Source organism: Tachypleus tridentatus, chromosome 13, assembly GCF_004210375.1.
Source record: "Tachypleus tridentatus isolate NWPU-2018 chromosome 13, ASM421037v1, whole genome shotgun sequence".
Taxonomy (NCBI): Eukaryota; Metazoa; Arthropoda; class Merostomata; order Xiphosura; family Limulidae; genus Tachypleus; species Tachypleus tridentatus.
The window spans coordinates 158,535,147-158,555,077 of record NC_134837.1 but is presented as its reverse complement, the minus strand read 5'-3'; the positions used below and the strand labels follow the sequence as shown (position 1 = coordinate 158,555,077).

General features: G+C 34.3%; 1 protein-coding gene across 1 annotated transcript in view; it reads left to right on the top strand.

The window, feature by feature from the left end:
* Positions 1 to 4,061: 4,061 nt before the first annotated feature.
* Positions 4,062 to 19,931, top strand: part of LOC143238657 (cholecystokinin receptor-like) — a 57,221-nt gene continuing 41,351 nt past the window's right edge. Inside the window, exons 1-2 of the mRNA XM_076479072.1 lie at positions 4,062 to 4,275; positions 18,358 to 18,549. Of these exons, the coding sequence (XP_076335187.1) occupies positions 18,399 to 18,549 (151 nt within the window). The 5' untranslated portion in view covers positions 4,062 to 4,275; positions 18,358 to 18,398. The remainder of the gene's footprint in view (positions 4,276 to 18,357; positions 18,550 to 19,931) is intronic.

Below are 19,931 nucleotides of genomic sequence, written 5' to 3'. Positions count from 1 at the left end.
AACAGTGTGATCCAGTTTCATGTTTAAGTAATTTTTCTAATTTTAATGCATTTTTACTGAGACAGATTAAAATGTAGGGGGCACCAGGCCCGTTACTGTGTACATAGCAGTAAAATGAATATCTTCCTCTTTGTCCCGCAGAAATGGGATACGAATCATGGACTCCAAAAACACGTTCCAGCGCTCTAGCCATTAAGTTAAGCCTGACCCAATTTTTAGATAAGATATGTGTAAAAGTCATCTGATGATATTCATTGATGTAATGAATTTACTGCTTAATTTTCTCCCACTACCAGAGAAAGACACTATTGTATCATATTAAGCCTGTTTCAGAATTTTCGAGAAAAGAGCTAATTACACATACACGTTTCTAATTCTGAACTGATAGCAAACCGATTAGTCTAGTTTTTCTTCTTCTGTCTAACTAAATGTCACTCTTCGAGAGAAACCACATACCCACAAGGAATGTGGTGCGTAAATAGTTCAGATAAAATCTGTCTAGAAAACCTGTGGAGTGCATGGACCACATCGATAAGTCTATGGTTAACAGTGACATTATACGTACTATATATATATATATATAATGTCTAACCAGTTTCCTTGTATGGAAGCATGCGTAATTACACCGATTCAACACTTTCTAAAAACTATAAGATTACGAGACTCTATTCCCTAAAGCACCAAACGTCTTGAGATGTAGAAAATTTTGTATCAAACTTAATTGGTTGACACCTGTGCTTCATAGGAGGACGATAATTTGTGATGTTCGTGTCCTGCTGTCATGAGGAAATGGTGTTTACGTTTAATATTCGCTTATTACCAGTTAGTAAATCATCTAAGTCAAAAACTGCTCCGTTTCTACGCTTTTGTTACCCAATATTGTGAACCCGATAGTATAATATCCTGTATAGGATGTCGTTATTACTCATATCTATCATATAATTCAACCTGATCACATACGTCATACATGTGCATTTGAATTGATGCATTACTCAGGGTTTGAAAAGGCAATCATGCTCTTGCATTAGTCAGGGATTGAAAAGATTATCATATTGTTGCATTAGTCAGAGATTGAAAAGATTATCATGTTGTAATTTACTCTTTTGGAAGTCCCTAGTGGCACAGCGATACGTCTGTGAACTCACACCGCTACAAACCATGTTTCAATACCCGTGATGGACAGAGCACAGATAGCCCATTACGACCTAAAGATCCTACCATCTTGACTTACCTCAGGTATTGATGTTTAATTTTTCTTCTGAATTTGCCTTCAACACTTGCTGGTGGTAACGGATCCATAACTTGGTAGAGTGAATTGGTTTTGTTGTTATTGTTTTTGTTTTTGATTGGTTTTGATTTTAACTTTTTATTGAATAATCAGCCTTAAAGGTAACATCAAGTCGACAATGAATACCTACACTTGTGTTTACTTCCATTCAGAAGCTAATTCATTATAGAATACGTGCTTCCCATTGCATTGATTCAATAAATGTAACTTTAAGCTGCATTATTAAAGAAAATCGACTTGTCATCTTCGTTATCCGAATTCACCAGATTCACCTTTAATCAATGTTGTTAATCAAACCAGGATTTTAAAAGTTTTGTCTGTTCATGAGACATTGCTTGTCTAAAGTCTAAAGATGGCTAAGAAGATTGTTTGGTAAATACTTATTACATCTTCTTTGTACACAACCAGCAACAATAAAGGTTACCCATCTTCAATCAGGAACTCTTGAATCACAACTGGCAATAATAATCAACTAACGCTAACAGAGCGCTAAAACTTTGAAACTTAAATAGAATCCTAATTTGAAATAAATATCTATAGGAAAATGTAGAGAAAAAACCATTGAGAGGTTTGAATGTCACATAACCTACTGATAACAAAGGACAAGTTGGTCTTTAATAGCACCTTTGATACCCACCCTTGGGAGATGAAATAGCTCACGAACATCAAAGGACAAGCTACTCTTTTAAAACTATCTTTGCATACCCTACCCCGGAAGATAACACAACTTACGGACAAGGGACAAAATCAAAATGAACTTGGCCCTTGCAAATTATCATAGCAGATCCCTTTGGGAGATGACATAACTCATGGGCAAGAAGGGACAAGTTAATCCTTCAAGACTTTTTTCATAATCACCATTTGGAGACAACATAACCCACGGAAAACAAGGAACAAGTTTGATCTCCAAGGCTGTCCTTGTATAACCGCCCTTTGGAAGAGTGAAATCTTAAGTCCATCTTATACTTTTCGGGAAACCATTATGTCTTCCCTCTTAGACTCTTGTAAAGTGTTATCTTCCACTACAGTCGGCGAGAATTCATTCCATAAATCAATCAAGCTAGAAGAACAAAACTGTCGTAACTGACTATTTTGACATTTATGCATTATTTCTGGAACTAATAACTGTGGCTGCCCACCTTATTTCTAACAGAGAAAATGATTTACTGATAATTTTGAGTTTCTGACTTTTTACAATAACGGCTGGACCAACCTGACCAAAGAGAAAGATAAATAATATTTTTTATTCAATATTCTTACTCTTTCCATATAAATCACAGAATTAATAACGAATACTATAACGTCTATCAATTCATTGGTAATTTCTTTCCTTATACGTCATTTACTTAGTTACCAAGAATAATCCATAATTAACGTAAGTCACCTCTGAGATACCAGAGAATCCTAAAGATTTAGTCGAAGGTGAGTTAATAATAAATGAAAATAAAAATGTTGCAATTCTAGAAATAGCAAAACAATTAAAGAAGAGTGGAATGAATCATGTGAACACAAACTTAAACAAGACAAAACGTTTCGGTTTCACACTAGTATGTTCATAATTCCAGTTAACTCTGTCGGTGATATTACTCATGAAGGGTCCACCTTGTTTTTACAATTTTATAATGTGACTCGGTTGAACTCACTAAATATAGAAGATGGACCACACATATAATGTGACAAGGTTTAACTCAACGAAGATGGAATATGGACCATACATACGATGTGACAACAGTAAACTCGCTGAATACGGAAAGTGGACCACACATACCATGAAACCAGATTGAACTGATCGTAGATAAAAAGTTGACTGACCGTAGACCAAACTGAATTCGCTATAGATGAAAGGTGGACTACACTAAGAAAATGACCAAGTTGTATGTTAAAAATTGATGTATAGATAACCGACACACTTGTAAAATAACACAATATTGATAAGCATAAAACACCTAAGAAACGATAAATATATCAAAATTACAAATTTCAAAACATCGTGAATTTATTTTTTGTTACCTATTTATCACTTTCTTATTTTTAACTATTTCACCTTACAATTTGTTAGTAGACTTACACTTTTATTCAAAGTATGTGAGCAGCCGCAGCTCGAACATTGCCAACATACTGTTTGATTCCTGGTTTGATTAACGTGTAAAGATGTACTATTTTTCATTTGAAATTTAACTTACTTTTATTTGATTTTCTATCAATGTGTTCTACATGATTTGTTTCAAATGTGAAAAAAAAAAATCAAGTGAGAAGCTCGTGGGGAGGATTGCCATCACTCAAGCAGGTATGGGCTGCTTGTTCGTTTTGACAAGACACTGTGAACAAGAAGGGCCTCAAGCTGTCTCCTGTTGGCTCACCCAGCTAGCATCCTGCGTTTGTGATGGCTGGACTGATTGGCAGTCACCTGTTAGCCCTGAATCACGTGACACATAAGACGCCGGCTAGCCACGTTCGGTAGTTCAATGTGAGTGAGAGGGTCCCGAGAACGTGCAGACATTTTACTAAGCTAGGCTGTTCTCCGGAGAACTAACCCCACGTGAATCGATTTCGATAAATGAAAGTTCGCTATGTTTGTTTTGTTCTTGAATGTCGTTTTTGTTAATGTTAAATGGTTGCGATACTTAAACCGGCCCTAAAGAAAGTCGCCTTTATAAAGTTCAACATTTAAATCAACGTACAAAAAAAAACTTTTTTTTTCATGACGTGTCGGTCAGAAAGCAGTTCAGGAAAAAAAAAAGTTTTGAGTTCAGTGTCTACTTTCACGTGTGTCTACGTTCACGTTGTTTGAATAACGTGATTGTTACAAGTTCAGAATTGTCCGCTGGTCAGTCAGATATTTTAAAGTTCTTTATGTGAATCCTACCTTTTTAGGGAAGAGAAAAGTTTAAATTTCTGAAAACTTATTTTGATGAAAAGGGAAATCATCAGTCGAATTTTGAACACGTTATTTCTTCACCCTGAATGTCAGCTCTAGGTGTTTACAGGTTTGTGTTCATTTTACTAAGGCCTACGTGTACATTGCTCTGTTTAGTAAACAAATGTTATAAATCTGTCGATAGAACTACTTAAAAGCTGAAATTTTCTCTCTCTCTTATTCTAAACCTTATGTTCAACAACTTGGCGCAGTTAGGGAATGAATTTCTTGGTTATTTTTTCACATACTTTTTGTTAAAACTTGACTAGATTGATATATACTGTATGTCCAAGTCGACTTAAAATAGAAATTTAATAAAAATTACTAACGTAAAAATGTTAAAAGCAACTAATGTTTTTATCTAGATAGAAGGTGTATTCTCTTTAACGTGTTATGAATATTCCTCCCTTGTTCGACTGGAACTCTACTGTTTCATATGAAACATCACGTTGACAGTTCTTCTATAAATCTTTCTCATTTTCCACACCGAGCCACCACGCTGAGTACATATTGGGTTGAGGAATAATTCGTGAGCGTTTTTTCAAGTTAAAAAATATATTCATAAATGAAACGCTTTCGCAAAATATTTCATGTCATTTGGTAGATAATTTTTTGCTCTAATAGATGGTGTGTTTGATTTTCATATGTCTTTAATTTTTGCTTTCATTTTCAGCTCATTAAATGGAATGTCAAGTGGACAAAATCGAGCATTTTCGACACCATCTGCTTTTCGCATTTAATTTCTTGCAATTTCGTTTAAAACAATGCATACTATATACCTAGGTATTACATGAAATAAAGTATCATAATAAATGTTTTGGGTGTAATGTGTTCATGCATTGAAGTATTGTATAGTCTTGCATGTAATGTTTGAATGAAATTATTTAAATATGCTCACGAATTATTCCTCAACCTAATACAATCCAGTTTCATGACTTATTTAAAGTACCGTGAATATAATTACTATAAAACGTTTTAGTTCGCTTCTCTGCATACAACCCTGTAACCTGCAAACTGACCTTTTACTTAGTGAGGGTGATCCTGGTCAAATTTAGATTTGGCTTCCTTCTCTTATAACCGTGTTGCCCTGCTGTACTCTGGTATTAAGACATTTCAATGCGTAGTGTTAAAAAAGTTGATATGGTATGCATTTGTGCACCTCCAAAATACTTCACTAGACCAACTACGGATCGGTCAAATTTTATCAAATGAAGGGGGGACACAGCTATACAAAATGAGAAAGTTATAAATGTCACAGTACTAAATATTCTTTACCGACCAATGTGGGCCCGGCATGGCCAGGTGGTTAAGGCACTTGACTTGTAATCCGAGGGTCACGGGTTCGAATCCCCGTCGCACTAAAAATGCTCGCCCTTTCAGCCGAGGGAGCGTGATAATGTGACGGTCAATCCCACTATTCGTTGGTAGAAGAGTAGCTCAAGAGTTGGCGGTGGGTGGTGATGACTACTCTGCCTTCTCTCTAGTCTTATACTGCTAAATTAGGGACTGCTAGCGCAAATAGTCCTCTTGTAGCTTTGTGCGAAATTCGAATCAAACCAAACCTACCAATGTGTCTCCGACGTTCATATTGGTTATAATTTATTTCTGTAATCAGTTTATATGCAACATTTTTTACACGTCTTTTTTTAAAAAATTAAGTTCTTGTAATGGAGAAAAAACAACATTATTTAGTTTATTTCGCACTTGAATTAAAAACAACAACAAACATTTAATGCATTATTTGTATTATAATTATAATTATTTGTTTATTTAAACGAAATAAGTTATTAACAGCTTGGATCAAGTTAAAAATTATCAGAAACGTAAACCTTGAATCATCAGATGTTTTAATTATCGATTGAACCAGTAGAGCTAACCATAACAATAAATCAACCGCCTGTACAGCGGTAAGTCTAAGGATTTACAACTCTAAAATCAGGGGTTCGATTATCCTCGGTGGATTCAGCAGATAGCCTGATGTGGCTTTGCTATAAGAAAAACACACACACAGAGACACCCTAACAATAAACTATTGACAGCAACGCTCTGTAACATCAACAGAGGCAGTTAGTGTTCAAATAACGTGTAAACGAGTGAATTGTGCGTAAATAGGGTTAGTAGATTAAAAAAAAAAAGTTACAGGGAGCTAAAGTATACTACAATAAACCATCAATACACTTTCATTTAGTGTTTTATTTTAGTAAAAGTTAAAATAAAATCGTATGGCATTACCAAGTTCGCTTATTACTTAACACGCACCTAAGGAGTTCTAATTTCAGTAAAGAAATAGACACGAGGGTTGGTGTAATGGACAAGACTGAAAAGTGGACTGACGGACGGACAGACAAATAAACAGACACCGTCTGCTACTTTAAATGAACAAAATGGTAACATATCTAGTTGCGTTATTTGGGTAAGGTAAACTCTATAATTCCTTTAATGTGTTGTTTATAACATTTAATATACATCCGTTTTTATTAGGTGAATATTTCATTATGATAAACTTATTATCAAAAGTGTTCTTCAGTGTGAACTTATATATATATATATGGAATACGCACTAATCCCCTAAACAGCTTGGCATAGCCTGGTCATTAGGGCTCCAAACAAGTGAATCTCAAATTTTCTCGTCTTGGACCTATTCAGCAGGACAAAAGACTCCGGACAACATACTGGTTCTATCCCAACTAGTTCAGGTCTCTTGTGTGGCCTTGACCATTGCGTTGCTAGTCAGTGATTTCCATTCTGGACGAGCCCTGTAACCACTTGGAAAACTCTCACTGACCATACTTTGAGGACCATTTCTCTAGACTCGCGGGTTCCTTGCCCATCATCGAACATCCTCGCTTTTTCAGCCGTGAGGGTGTTATAACATGACGATCAATCCCATTATTCAAGTAGCATAAGGGTTGGCGGTGGGTGACGCTGATTAACTGCTTTTTCTTTGACTTATCACTTCTAAATTATGGAATTAGTACAGATAGCCCCCTTGTACCTCTGTGCAGTACTCAACAAGCAAACAAAACATCATAAGCTAACCGAACGTCGGGAGATACTGTTGTGATTACGGCCATAAGTATCGCTAAAAGCTTGGGCAGTCAACTGTATTATAATATTTATAGGTAGTAACGCAAGAACAGTGTGTATAATTATCGATACCCATCAGTTGACTGATCTGATTGGTTGCTCTTGTTTTAAGAACAATTTTCAAAACGTTATTGTGAGAGGTGTAAAGATTTTGCCCAGTTAATTTCATAGGTCACTCCTCTACCTTGAAAATTGTCCAATACTCTAATGTAAAGTTCAAACTGTTATTAAAAGTTGATTTTAGAAGGCCTTTTATTCATCATTTCTCTGCACACCCATAGTACCTCTGTAATAATGGGATGGTCGGCCTTTATAACGTATCTGTAATTTTGGGAAAATCTATCTACATAAGATATATGTAATGTTGTGTTGGGAAAATCGACGTCTATAATATATCTGTAATGTTGGGAAAATCGACATCTATAAGATGTATGTGATGTTGACGAGGATGACTTCTATAAGATGTACAGTTATGTGAAAAAGTTAGGACACCCTATGAAAGCCTGTGTATTTTTGTAACATTTTTGGATATATAGATATTTAATCTCATTTTAACAATACTGAGAGATTATAGAAATATAACGAAACAATTAAAACTGAAGAAAAGACTTTTCAAAATCTTCTGTAAATGTAATTCTACAAAAATGCATATTCTAACTGCGGAAAAAATTAGGACACCCCCACATTTATTCCCATTTAAAATGGCTCAACTCATACACAGGTGTATCACACCAGGTGCACGTGATTAGAAGATCGTTACTCAGCATTGTGAATGAGGCTTGCCCTATTTAAGCCTCAGACATTTAGTTTGGTGTGCTCCTGACTGTTGAAGTGAGAGTGAGCACCATGGTGAAAGCAAAAGACCTGTCTGAGGCCTTCAGAAAGAAAATCGTAGCAGCTTATGAGTCTGGTAATGGATTTAAAAAGATCTCAAAAGAGTTTGAAATCAGCCATTCCACTGTTTGGAAAATAGTCAACAAGTGGAGGGCTTTCAAAAAAACTGCCAACATGCCCAGGTCTGGTCGCCCAAGCAAGTTCACCCCGAGAGCAGACCGCAAGATGCTAAAAGAGGTCTCCAAACACCCTAACATGTCATCACAGGACCTACAGCAGGCTCTGGCTACTGTTGATGTGAAAGTGCATGCCTATACAATCAGAAAGAGACTGTACAAGTTTAACTTGCATGGGAGGTGTGCAAAGAAGAAACCTTTGCTCTCTAAGAGAAACATCAAGGCCAGACTGAAGTTTGTCAGAGAGAATGTAGACAAAGACCAGGACTTCTGGAATAATGTTCTTTGGTCAGATGAGTCCAAAATTGAATTATATGGACACCAGAACAGAGGACATGTTTGGCGTAAACCAAATACAGCAGCAGGACCTGGACAGCTCACAATCATAGAATCCACCATGAGACCATCTGTGCGAAAATTAAAGCTGAAGCGGAACTGGACCCTGCAACACAACAATGACCCAAAACATACCAGTAAATTCTCCAAGGACTGGCTGAAAACTAAGAAATGGAGAGTCCTGGAATGGCCGAGTTAAAGCCCAGATCTTAATACCATTGAGATGCTGTGTGGTGACTTGAAACGGGCTGTACATGTAAGAAACCCCTCAAACATCTCACAGCTGAAAGAATTCGGCATTGAGGAGTGGGGCAAACTTTCTTCAGACCGATGTCAGAGACTGGTAGATGGCTACAAGAAGCGTCTCACTGGAGTTATTTCAGCCAAAGGGGGTAACACTAGCTGTTAGGGGGTAGGGTGTCGTAACTTTTCCTCAGTTAGAATATGCATTTTTCTAAAATTACATTTACAGAAGATCTTAAGTCTTTTCTTCACTTTTAATTGTTTAGTTATATTTCTATAATCTCTCAATATCGTTAAAATTGAGATTAAATATCTATATATCCAAAAATGTTACAAAAATACACAGGCTTTCATAGGGTGTCCCAACTTTTTCAGTTATATATAAAAAAAAAAGTAATTTGTTAAAACATATTTGTAGTACACAGGATAATCACTCATCCTTTTTTAAATGTCTGTTAGATAAATACGTTGTACCATATATTTAAATATGTATTGTCTTCTAAGCTTACGTAATTGTGATACCTGTCTAATAATTTATACAGTATGATTCTCGAGTTTTCCAGTATGAGATGGAACCAAAACTGTCTGGTTATTCTCCAGAAAGTGTGAACAAAACGAAGAAACTAGTTATCGTTTCTCACCAAACATTTAATTATAGACAGTACACATCAGCGTAAAAAAGGAACACCTTAAAAATATGCTATAAAAACGAAACCATGGATTAAACATCAGAGGTGATGATGAATTTTTGAATTATAGAGACAGTCATAGAAAAGAATGTAAGAGTTACATTGATATGGAAACAAAAAATAGTTTGTTTTTGTGGTAAATATTCATATTAATGGAGGTTCCTAACACGAGAAAACATACCTATTAATATTTACGTACAGTCATCGATATAAAATAATCTCAACTCTGATAACAATAAACGCCTACAAATTTTTGCCATAGACATTTGGTAGAGTAAATACTACGAAAATGTTAAGAATTACATTTAAATATAGATATATGTAAAATATCTATAATGACAAGAATAGTGAAAAAAACTGCAAATAGGAATCGTAAATAAAGTAAGAAATCAAGGTTGAAGATGCTGCAGACATTCTTAGCTCAAACTTCAAATTCCTATTTGGACTCAATCTAGGTAACATTACAAGGATTTGTTGTTTGAATAAACAATGTCTTCAGTATATCCAACCTTGCTTCCTTCCTCTTTTATGATCCTTATTTGCAAGTCTTGAAATCCACATTTTTTTTTTATTTATCTTGTTTTCTGGCTTTTTTAATGCTCAACTGTGGTCAAAGGATTACTTGATATGGTAGCTAACTTTATAGACAATAACAATAATACACATGGCTATTGATAACTGATACAGTTCATGATGATTTATTGTAGATGTTGACTATTTGATCGCACAAGTTTAAGATGTCTAATACTAAGCTGCAGCTGTGGATTGTTACCGAGGTTTGTTTGAAAATATAGTGAACATTTATAGTTTTTGTGTAATTAAATTATCTGCATATAATGGATAGCAATGGGCAAATATATACCTACACTAAGACACAAATCTCACCAAGCGCAAAACAATTTTGCCTGCAGAAAAATTAACCATTTAAAATAAAACATATGTTTGAAACAACCCTTTAAATAAAACTTCATGTCGTTTGAAGTAATTAATCTACGATTGTATAATAAAATTTAATATTATTTGCATGTTTTTTACTCCTTCACTTCACACATAAAGTTGGATTTCTGAAAACACCGATTTTATAGTACACAAAGCATTGTGTATCTACTTGTTACAGTCATCTAATATTGCGCTCCAGCTAGTACAGCGGTAAGTCTACGGATTTACAACGCTAAAATCAGTGGTTCGATTCACCTCCGTGAGCTCAGCAGAGAGCCCAATGTGGCTTTGCTATAAGAAAACACACACATACATCTAATATTCATCTATTATTGGCTGATAATTAGTGCTTTACCTTGTACTTCAGCCTTTTAAAGTAGCGTTAAATATTTATAATAAAGATAACTTCAAGGAATAATGATAACATTGTTTATACTAGAATTACGATGAGTTTCAGCTAATATAAATATACAAGAAACAAATCAACTTTCCAATACTCATACGACTTTGCAGTACGTTATTTAACATTATACAAAAGGTTTAGGTATACTAAGTCGTTTTTGTTGCAAGCTGGCAAAAGAATAATAACAATAAGAATTACAAACTGATCGTTTTGACGTATTTAACTTTTCTTGTAAGTCTAACATGTGAGGCCTGGCATGGCCTAGCGCGTTAAGGTGTGCGCTTCGTAATCTGAGGGTCGCGGGTTTGCGCCCGATTCGCGCCATACATGCTCGCCCTCCCAGCCCTGGGGACGTTATAATGTGACGGTCAATCCCACTTTTCGTTGGTTAGAGAGTATCCCAAGAGTTGGCGGTGGGTGGTGATGACTAGCTGCCTTACCTCTAGTCTTACGCTGCTAAATTAGGGACGGCTAGCACAGATAGCCCTCGAGTAGCTTTGTGCGAAATTCCAAAACAAACAAACAAAGTCTAACATGTGTGTTTTGTGTATTTTTGTGTGTGCACAGCCCTACAAATCAATAACAAATGTTTTAAATTGTCATTTGAACTGAACATTTACAACATAAGGCGATCCTTATTATGAACCACCAACGTTATCAATTCCTTCTACATTGATTATTAAAGCTCTGCTCATTAGAAATAATGCTTACTAATGTAGGGTACATCACGTGTACAGTGTTGTTTTATGTTCTAATTATTAAGAAAGGATACTGCTGAAGTTCTTCGCTACCATTTGTAACTTTTTATTAACCTCTTACAACAAGATTTTTTTATCCTTTGAATCTGACATTAGCTAATTCTCTGTTACTTTGAACACCGAGGACAATGACTACATCAGAATCTCGTTTCACAGAACACTAGTGATTTTATATTTCCAATATAATAGAATGAAAATGCAAAGATATTTACTGATCAATTTTTGAGTAAATCGATACTAATTCATCAGAGATTAATATGCATATTTCTGACTTTCTTATTTCCTCATGTCCTTTTTTAGCAATTAAGAATAATGTGTAAACGATAAAAATAAAACTTTGTAGTTCTTATTTGGAAAGATCATCAATGAGTGTTTTAAAGATAACATTGTAGTTGCATACACTTATTATCTTATTATATGCCTCAACACCAAGCAGAAGATACATTACCCAAAGAAATGAAAGATTACTTTGTACTGTCTGTTATTGGTTATTTGTTTTTGAATTTCGTGCAAAGCTACACGATGACTATCTGCGCTAGCCGTCCCTAATTTTACAGTGTAAGACTAGAGAGAAGGCAGCTAGTCAGCATCACCCACCGCCAATTCTTGGGAGACTCTTTTACCAACGAATAGTGGGATTGACTGTAACATCATAACGCCCCCATGGCTGAAAGGGCGAGCATGTTTGGTGTGACAGGGATTCGAACCCGTGACTCTCAGGTTACGAATCGAGTGCCTCAACCACCTGGTCATGCCGGGACGGCTATCTGGTATACCTGAGAAATATAAGAATCGTCATCATTTTTAGGTTGTGAAGAAGAAAGCTATATTTTAAGAACGTGTTTATTTATATAATTTTTCCTTTAATTTCAAAATATCCATAACGATTTGAGTGGAATATAGTACTTACAGTAAACAAAAAACAAATTACTTTACTAAGTGTTTTTGAAATATTACTTCATTTTTACTTAACAACTGTTCCCCGAATGATTCACTGAAACATTTGTGGATTTATAACTCTAGAAATCGGGTTTCATTACTTATGTTGGCGTAATTTACTTAATTTAAATTATTCAAAAATATATTTCCAGATTGATCGCAAAAGCACGTATTGGATTTATTGGATTGAACAGGTACATGTTTCCGTTGATATGGCAAGAATTTAATTTTGTGAAAAATGGTTTTATATGTTAATGTCGATGTGTATCAATTTATGATATTTGCTGACAAAATTTATACCCATTGATATCTTTCTTAATAGAAATATATTTTAAATGTACAAACAATAATATACTTTATAATAAAGATTATTACAAATAATGATTTATATACAAACATTTTACAAAATTACACACAGAATTGAGTCTTCTATCTCTCTGGAACTGGATATATTATTGATGGTTCACGATGAGCGAATTAATTTTGAGTTGATATAATGCAATTCACTTAACAGGGAGCTAGCTAATTCTTCGCTGATCACAGGTGAGTTTTTCATTGCTGAAGTTATATAACATCTTTCTGAAAATACTAATGACCGCTGAAACAAAACGGTTTGTAATGTTCGAAATCTGTAGACGTTCCTGGCCAAATATCTGTACTTTTCCGATTAATAAACGATAATCACAGTTAAAGTTTCTGTGTTTTATAGTATACCATCTGTAGCAAACCAGTAATATATACTGTCGCCCTGCGCGTTGTGTTAATTACTTTTTATAAGCGTTAGGCGAAATTCTATAAATTTCAGCTAAAACAACAATACTAGCGATTACTAGTATTTAGATTCACACACACAGAACATTGTTGAATTTTAGAATCGAGAATCTTCTACAACTTTAGTGATTTTTTTATTTATTTTGAATTTCGCACAAAGCTACTCGAGAGCTATCTGTGCTAGCCTTCCCTAATTTAGCAGTGTAAGACTAGAGGGAAGACAGCTAGTCATCACCGCCCACCGCCAACTCTTGGGCTACTGAACAGTATAAGTTAAATGTATTTTGAAATATATATTTAACTAAGACAAACATCGATTTACCAACGAATAGTGGGATTGACTGTAACATTATAACGCCCCCACGGCTGGAAGGTCAAGCATGTTTGGTGTGACAGGGATTCGTACCCGCGACCCTCAGATTACGATATGGAAAGAGGTGTGGATGGTGTGATCGTTTCAGTTGTTATTACAACTTCCAGATGTTTTATCCAGCATTGAATTATTTTCAGTTTCTTTATTTTCTTGTTGTCATCTTTCTGCACTTCTTCTATTTGTAATTATAATCATTTTGACACCATCTAAGGTTTATCATAATTGCTTTCATTTAAATAAACTTTTTTCGTAATTCTTCTATAAACGTTGTGTCTATTTCTGGTAATTCATCCTTTAACTTCTTCTTCTCTCTATCATTGATCTTTCTTACAACTTCCTGTTCACTTTTTTTTTTAATCTTATTTCTACTGTTTTATCATTTCCTACAAATTTTAGACCTCACTTCAAGCACGTGTCACCGTCATGATATTGGACTTTAATTTTATTCTGTTTTTACCTAAACAATCTCACTTTTGGCACAAGTCTTACAATAATTTCTATAATTTGGTGGTTCTTTTTGAATATAACTTAGTAAAATATTTAATAGTGTAAAATTCAGTACACTTAATGATAAAGAAAGTATTGTGTTTCTTGAACTTCAGGTTATATAAATTTAATGTACAGATATAACGTTCACAGCGTGACAGGTCTAATTTCCAAGTAATGTTAATCATTTACCTACTCGTCAATTATTTTTCTTCCAACATGTATTACCGTAGTTTTTAAAACACAAACGTAATGGAGGTCAGGAATGACCATGTGGTTAGGGCGATCGACTTGTAATCTGAGGGTCGCTGGATCGAATCCCTGTCACATCAAACATGCCTGCCTGTTCAGCCCTCGGGGGCTTTATAATGTAACGGTCAATCCCACTATTCGTTGGTAAAGAGTAGCCCGAGAGTAGACGGTGGTTAGTGATAACTAGCTGTCTTACATTGTTAAATTAAAGATGGCTAGCGCAGACAGCCTTTATGTAGCTTTGCGCGAAATTCAAAAACAAATAAACAAACGTGATGCTCGCAAAACTAAGAGACAAACTGACAAGTAAGTACACTTGATAGCTGAGTAAACAAATCGCATAAAATGTAGTCTAACTTACATTTTATGTTACTGAAATCATTCTCTAAATTTTAAGCCAGGTATTAGATATTCTTGGGAGAAAACACAAAAAACGTATAATACAAACGTTTAAGTTAAAATAAAGATAGTTTGCAACAATTCCCTAGGAAATAACGGTATAAAAAGCTGTAAATGTATCTAAAACAGAAATTATTCACATTTGCTGGTTTGGGTTTTTTCCTCAATTCTTGAAACTTTATTGTTTTCTTATTATTATGTAGGTTTTGGTATTAAAATTGGAATATAATTTATTACTTTTGAATCATGAATAAGAAACCTTTTATGAATAGATTTAAGTTTAGATGGAAACAACATGCTGCATTTATGGTTGTTTATTTCAGAATTATCTGCGTATAGTCGTCCATAATTCTAAACCGATAGAGATTTAATTATTACTAATCAGACCCACACTTATATGTCCTCAATTTTCCCGCTGAGCGAGTGATAAACATTCTACACATTATGTTTAATCCAGGCGTGTCTTTCATGGTGACGTTATATTGTATGTGTATGTATTTGAGAAGTATCTTTAAATCATGTAAACAAGCATTTTGAAAGGACTAATGTTGTTTGAATTGTGGAATATTCTTATAGAACGTTTTAATCAATTTCCATTAAAAATATAAACTAATATTTATATGTTAAATTACGTATTCAAGTTCCTATAAAATAAGAAATTTTACCAAGTATCACTTGGCTCTCTCTTATCCTTTACACAAAATAAACTCATTATTCGTGTTAGTCCCAGAGAAATAAAGATTTTTTTTTTCTAGCGCAAAGCATGGTCTTAATAATTTCTGTCGATAACCCTGCATTAGAATATAAAAATAAAAACAACAACACATGTGAACGGCTATATCATACACTAACAATTTAAGTAATAGAAGCGACAAATAATGTTGAAGTACAGAGCAAATATTATTGGGTTGATCTCTTATATTGTATGAAAACTGTGTACGGAGTACAGTGACATGCTGATAGTTTACACTAAGATTTGCTATTATCTAACTATCCAGACAGTATCACACTGGCATAATGCCAAAAGCAAACAAACAAAAAAACTATTCCTTATAGCATGGTTATTATATTCAGAAAATAAGTTCAACATAACTAACGTGTTTATGGTGGTGAGGACAATTCCGTGTGAAAGATTTGGTCGAAATTTCTTGTTTCCATAGGAGATTCATGAAAACTCTTATTCTATACTTTAGATAACAGAAGCACTTGAAGTAAAAAAGTAGTTAATGATATGATGCTTACATGATACACGGCAATCCAGAAGAGATGTTTCTAATGATTCAGCTATAAGGGAAGAGGTGAATGTTATCTCTAGAACTGAAAGGTAACTCTCGCATAATGTAGTCTCAATATGTGTAGCTTCTCAAAAACTACTACTTTTAAAGCAAAAAGGAATATTAGATTTCAAATAATTGGACAACCAAAGCTGGAGGAAGGTGCTCTTTATCAGTGAATTCAAATTCCAAGTGTTTGGCAGCAAACTATGATAGTTTGCTCGATAGTAGAGAAAATAATAGTACAATAATCAACGAACAACGCTATCACTCAAGCAAGCCGGGGATCGAGGCAAATGAGGTCAGCATCTCACCCAAGGTGCTATAGTGACACACGAAATTTATTGCACTTCTAACTGCTGGCAGGTGCCACAAGATTCTTACCATTCATGCCATTCCCTCGCGTATAAGACTTGTTTGGCAGAGATTCATCTTCTAGCAAGACAGGGATCCCAAACATTTAGCAAATGTGGTGAAAAGATATCATGAGGGAAGACAAGCTGATGGAACACTCACCAAGATTACGCAGACTACACTGATGTATTGTCAAAGCTATATGAACCTCTGTGGGAACTTAGATCAAAAGAAAAAAAAAGCTCTTGTCTGGATTATGGGAATCACACGTGATGTATGGGACAGTATTTCACAGTCTTGAATAAAAGCAAGATGTACCATTTGGTTTCATTAGAGCAAGTAATAAATACTTGTGCATTATGCAACTCGCTCAATTGTCCTTTGTAGCTCCTGTAATAATGTACTAGTATTAGCTATAAGTTGGTTATTTGAGCTGCATTTATATATTGTTACTTATTCCTGTATGTGCATTATGTGTGCGTTTCCGTAATTATTTCCAATACTTTAATCGATATTGGGTTTCATCTCTCTGTGAGGACTTAGTTTCACGTACAATCTTTTGATATGCGACAGGCTTTATAGTTTATTTGGTGAAGGATTAGATTTCCAAAAGAGTAATGTAACTCAGGACTCAGAAAAAATACTTGTTTACAAATATATAAGATATAGTTACTAGAATGTTATGTTTGAATGGATTCTCTGAAACAATGTAGGGAAGTCAGTATTGCGTAATGTGTTCACAAATTAATTTATGTTATAGTTATTTTGAAAACTTATGCTTACACCAGTACCTACATGTACATTTATATATGTGCATGCTTATACTTTTCACACACACAGTAGATTATACTGACTTAAGTGTTGTCATCAGTACTTGTGCTTATAATTTTTTGAATTGTCAAATAAACTGCTTAAATCGACAGCATTCACTGGAACTATAGTGATGATAATGACATATGTTTGACAAGACATGCGTTCAAAGAATTTATTAAATAAACACAGATACTTTTTTTTTATACTTTACCTCTTCTTTTTGTAATCGCTGCACATTTTTATCGATGGTAAAGTACAAGTAATATGAAACAGCAAATATTGCCAAAGCTGTTCACACACATATCTTTATACTTGTATATGTGTGTTACAATATATGATATAACGTGACAGTTACTGAGGAGTTGGTGTCTCAGATATGTACAATCAGTTCTGTTTCACTACCACCAGTGAGAGAAATCCATATATCAATCTACTGGAAAGTAGAACCCAAAGATTGAAGAGGCGGAGAGAGAGAGTGTGTGATTTTTCCAAGAGATGGCGCAGTTGATCTACGAAAAAACAAATTCAAGTGTCAAATAAGCCAGACTGTTGCGAAGAAAAGGCACGTTCAGGTAACTCACCTAGAGAATCTCTGATATCATTCTTACTGGTGTGTTTTGTAGAGGACGAAAAGCTGTCTGGTATATTCTAGTTGTACAATTCACAATATAATGCTAGTTAGTTAAATAGGCGTGTACTGTCAAAAACAAATTATAAATAAGTCTAAATCGACTTCATATATCTGGGACAGTTGACAAACATATAAAAAATCTGTCTTATTGTGCATTGCTACTTTGTAACCAAGAGAATAAGATAAAATACTATCAAGTAACACGAATCTGTGAATAAATATTTCTTTGAACAACTTCTAATAAGAAACAGGCATGAATGTTCTGCAACACAACACGACATTTAACAATAGTAATCAGACAGACGAAAACTGGGCATCATACGACATAAAATGGACAGTTGAAAAACTCTGTGTCGTGTCAGTGTATTGCATCATATTTGTTTTTGCTGTGCTAGGCAACGTATTAGTCATCGTGACTCTAGCTCAGAACAAGAGGATGAGAACAGTTACTAACGTATTCCTCATGAACCTGGCTATCAGTGATCTGCTACTCGGAGTGTTCTGTATGCCTTTCACCTTAGTTGGTAGTTTGTTGAGGAACTTCATCTTTGGTGACATCATATGTCGTCTTATTCCATACCTCCAAGGTGAGTCATAAAGAATGCTTTATTAATAATTTAATATAATTTCCTATTTTTAAATTAGTTATTATGATCACAATGTGTTACACATCAAATTAATTTAATTTTGGTGTTTTTAATGTTTCTGTAAATGACTTTTGCTTTGATTATTAGTCTTATATTCTATATCAATATTGATTTATTACATATCATACATAATGTGGCATAATTTAATAAGAATATTTATTTTGTAATTTCACAGAAAATAATAGAAGAGATAAGTGTAGATTTTATAAATTATACACAAAACTATTCAGATCTTTATTGTGTAACTAGGCTGAACATCATTTAGATGACCAATTATTTTCCAATTGAATCTTCCATACGACTAAGACCTAATAAAAATAAATTCTATATAAATAATTTCTAAAATCTATTCTAATTAAAGATGAAAGAACTAAAAAGATTTGTTAATACACAAGGCTTGAAGTAGTATCAATTAGAATTACATTTGTCCGTTATAGATTTTCGTCTAAACAATTCTATGCAAAGAATAACGTAGCAGGTTACAACTAATATTGCACATTAGAATCACTTGTAACTACAATTTTCTCTGAATCTTCCATTCTCTTATAGTTTTTTAACTACATGCATCAATTTATCATTTGATTCAAGAAACTGAGGGAAAATACGACGTCTCTTTGTTACAACGTTACATCAAATATCTTATAAAACATATAATTTATTATTAAAACATTTATTATTAAAATACGCATTCAATACTTTATGTAAAATTATAAAACACGAGAATAAATACAGTAAATAAGTTACGATATTCCACCTCGCAAACAATGATAATTTTTCTGCCCAGTTGGATGTGGTTCGTGTAAAGAAATATAAACGTTGCAGCATTTAAGATTTAAGCTGAGAAGTAAATGATGTTTATTAAGCTTAACAAAAGCAGTGAGAGTCATGTTTGGCTGCTAATGTTTTTATCATCTCACTCTTAACTACTTCTGTAAAGATTACTGATCAGAGGTGTACAGAAAAGGTATTACTTTTTTTCTTTGTCTGCTAAAAGACATTGCAAAGTGACGGACATATTTCGTGAGCCAGAAAAAAACTTTGCACGAAATTTACCACTAATTTTTTAAAAATTTCTTACAGTCGCGAAGTCTAGTTAGTTTGTTTGTTTTTAATTTCGCATAAAGCTACTCGAGGGCTATCTGTACTAGCCGTCCCTAATTTAGCGGTGTAAGACTAGAGGGAAGGCAGCTAGTCATCACCCCCACCGCCAACTCTTGGGCTTCTCTTTTACCATCGAATAGTGGGATTGATCGTTATCTTATAATGCCCCCACGGCTGAAAGGACGAGCATGTTTGGTGCGACCGGGATTCGAACCAGCGAC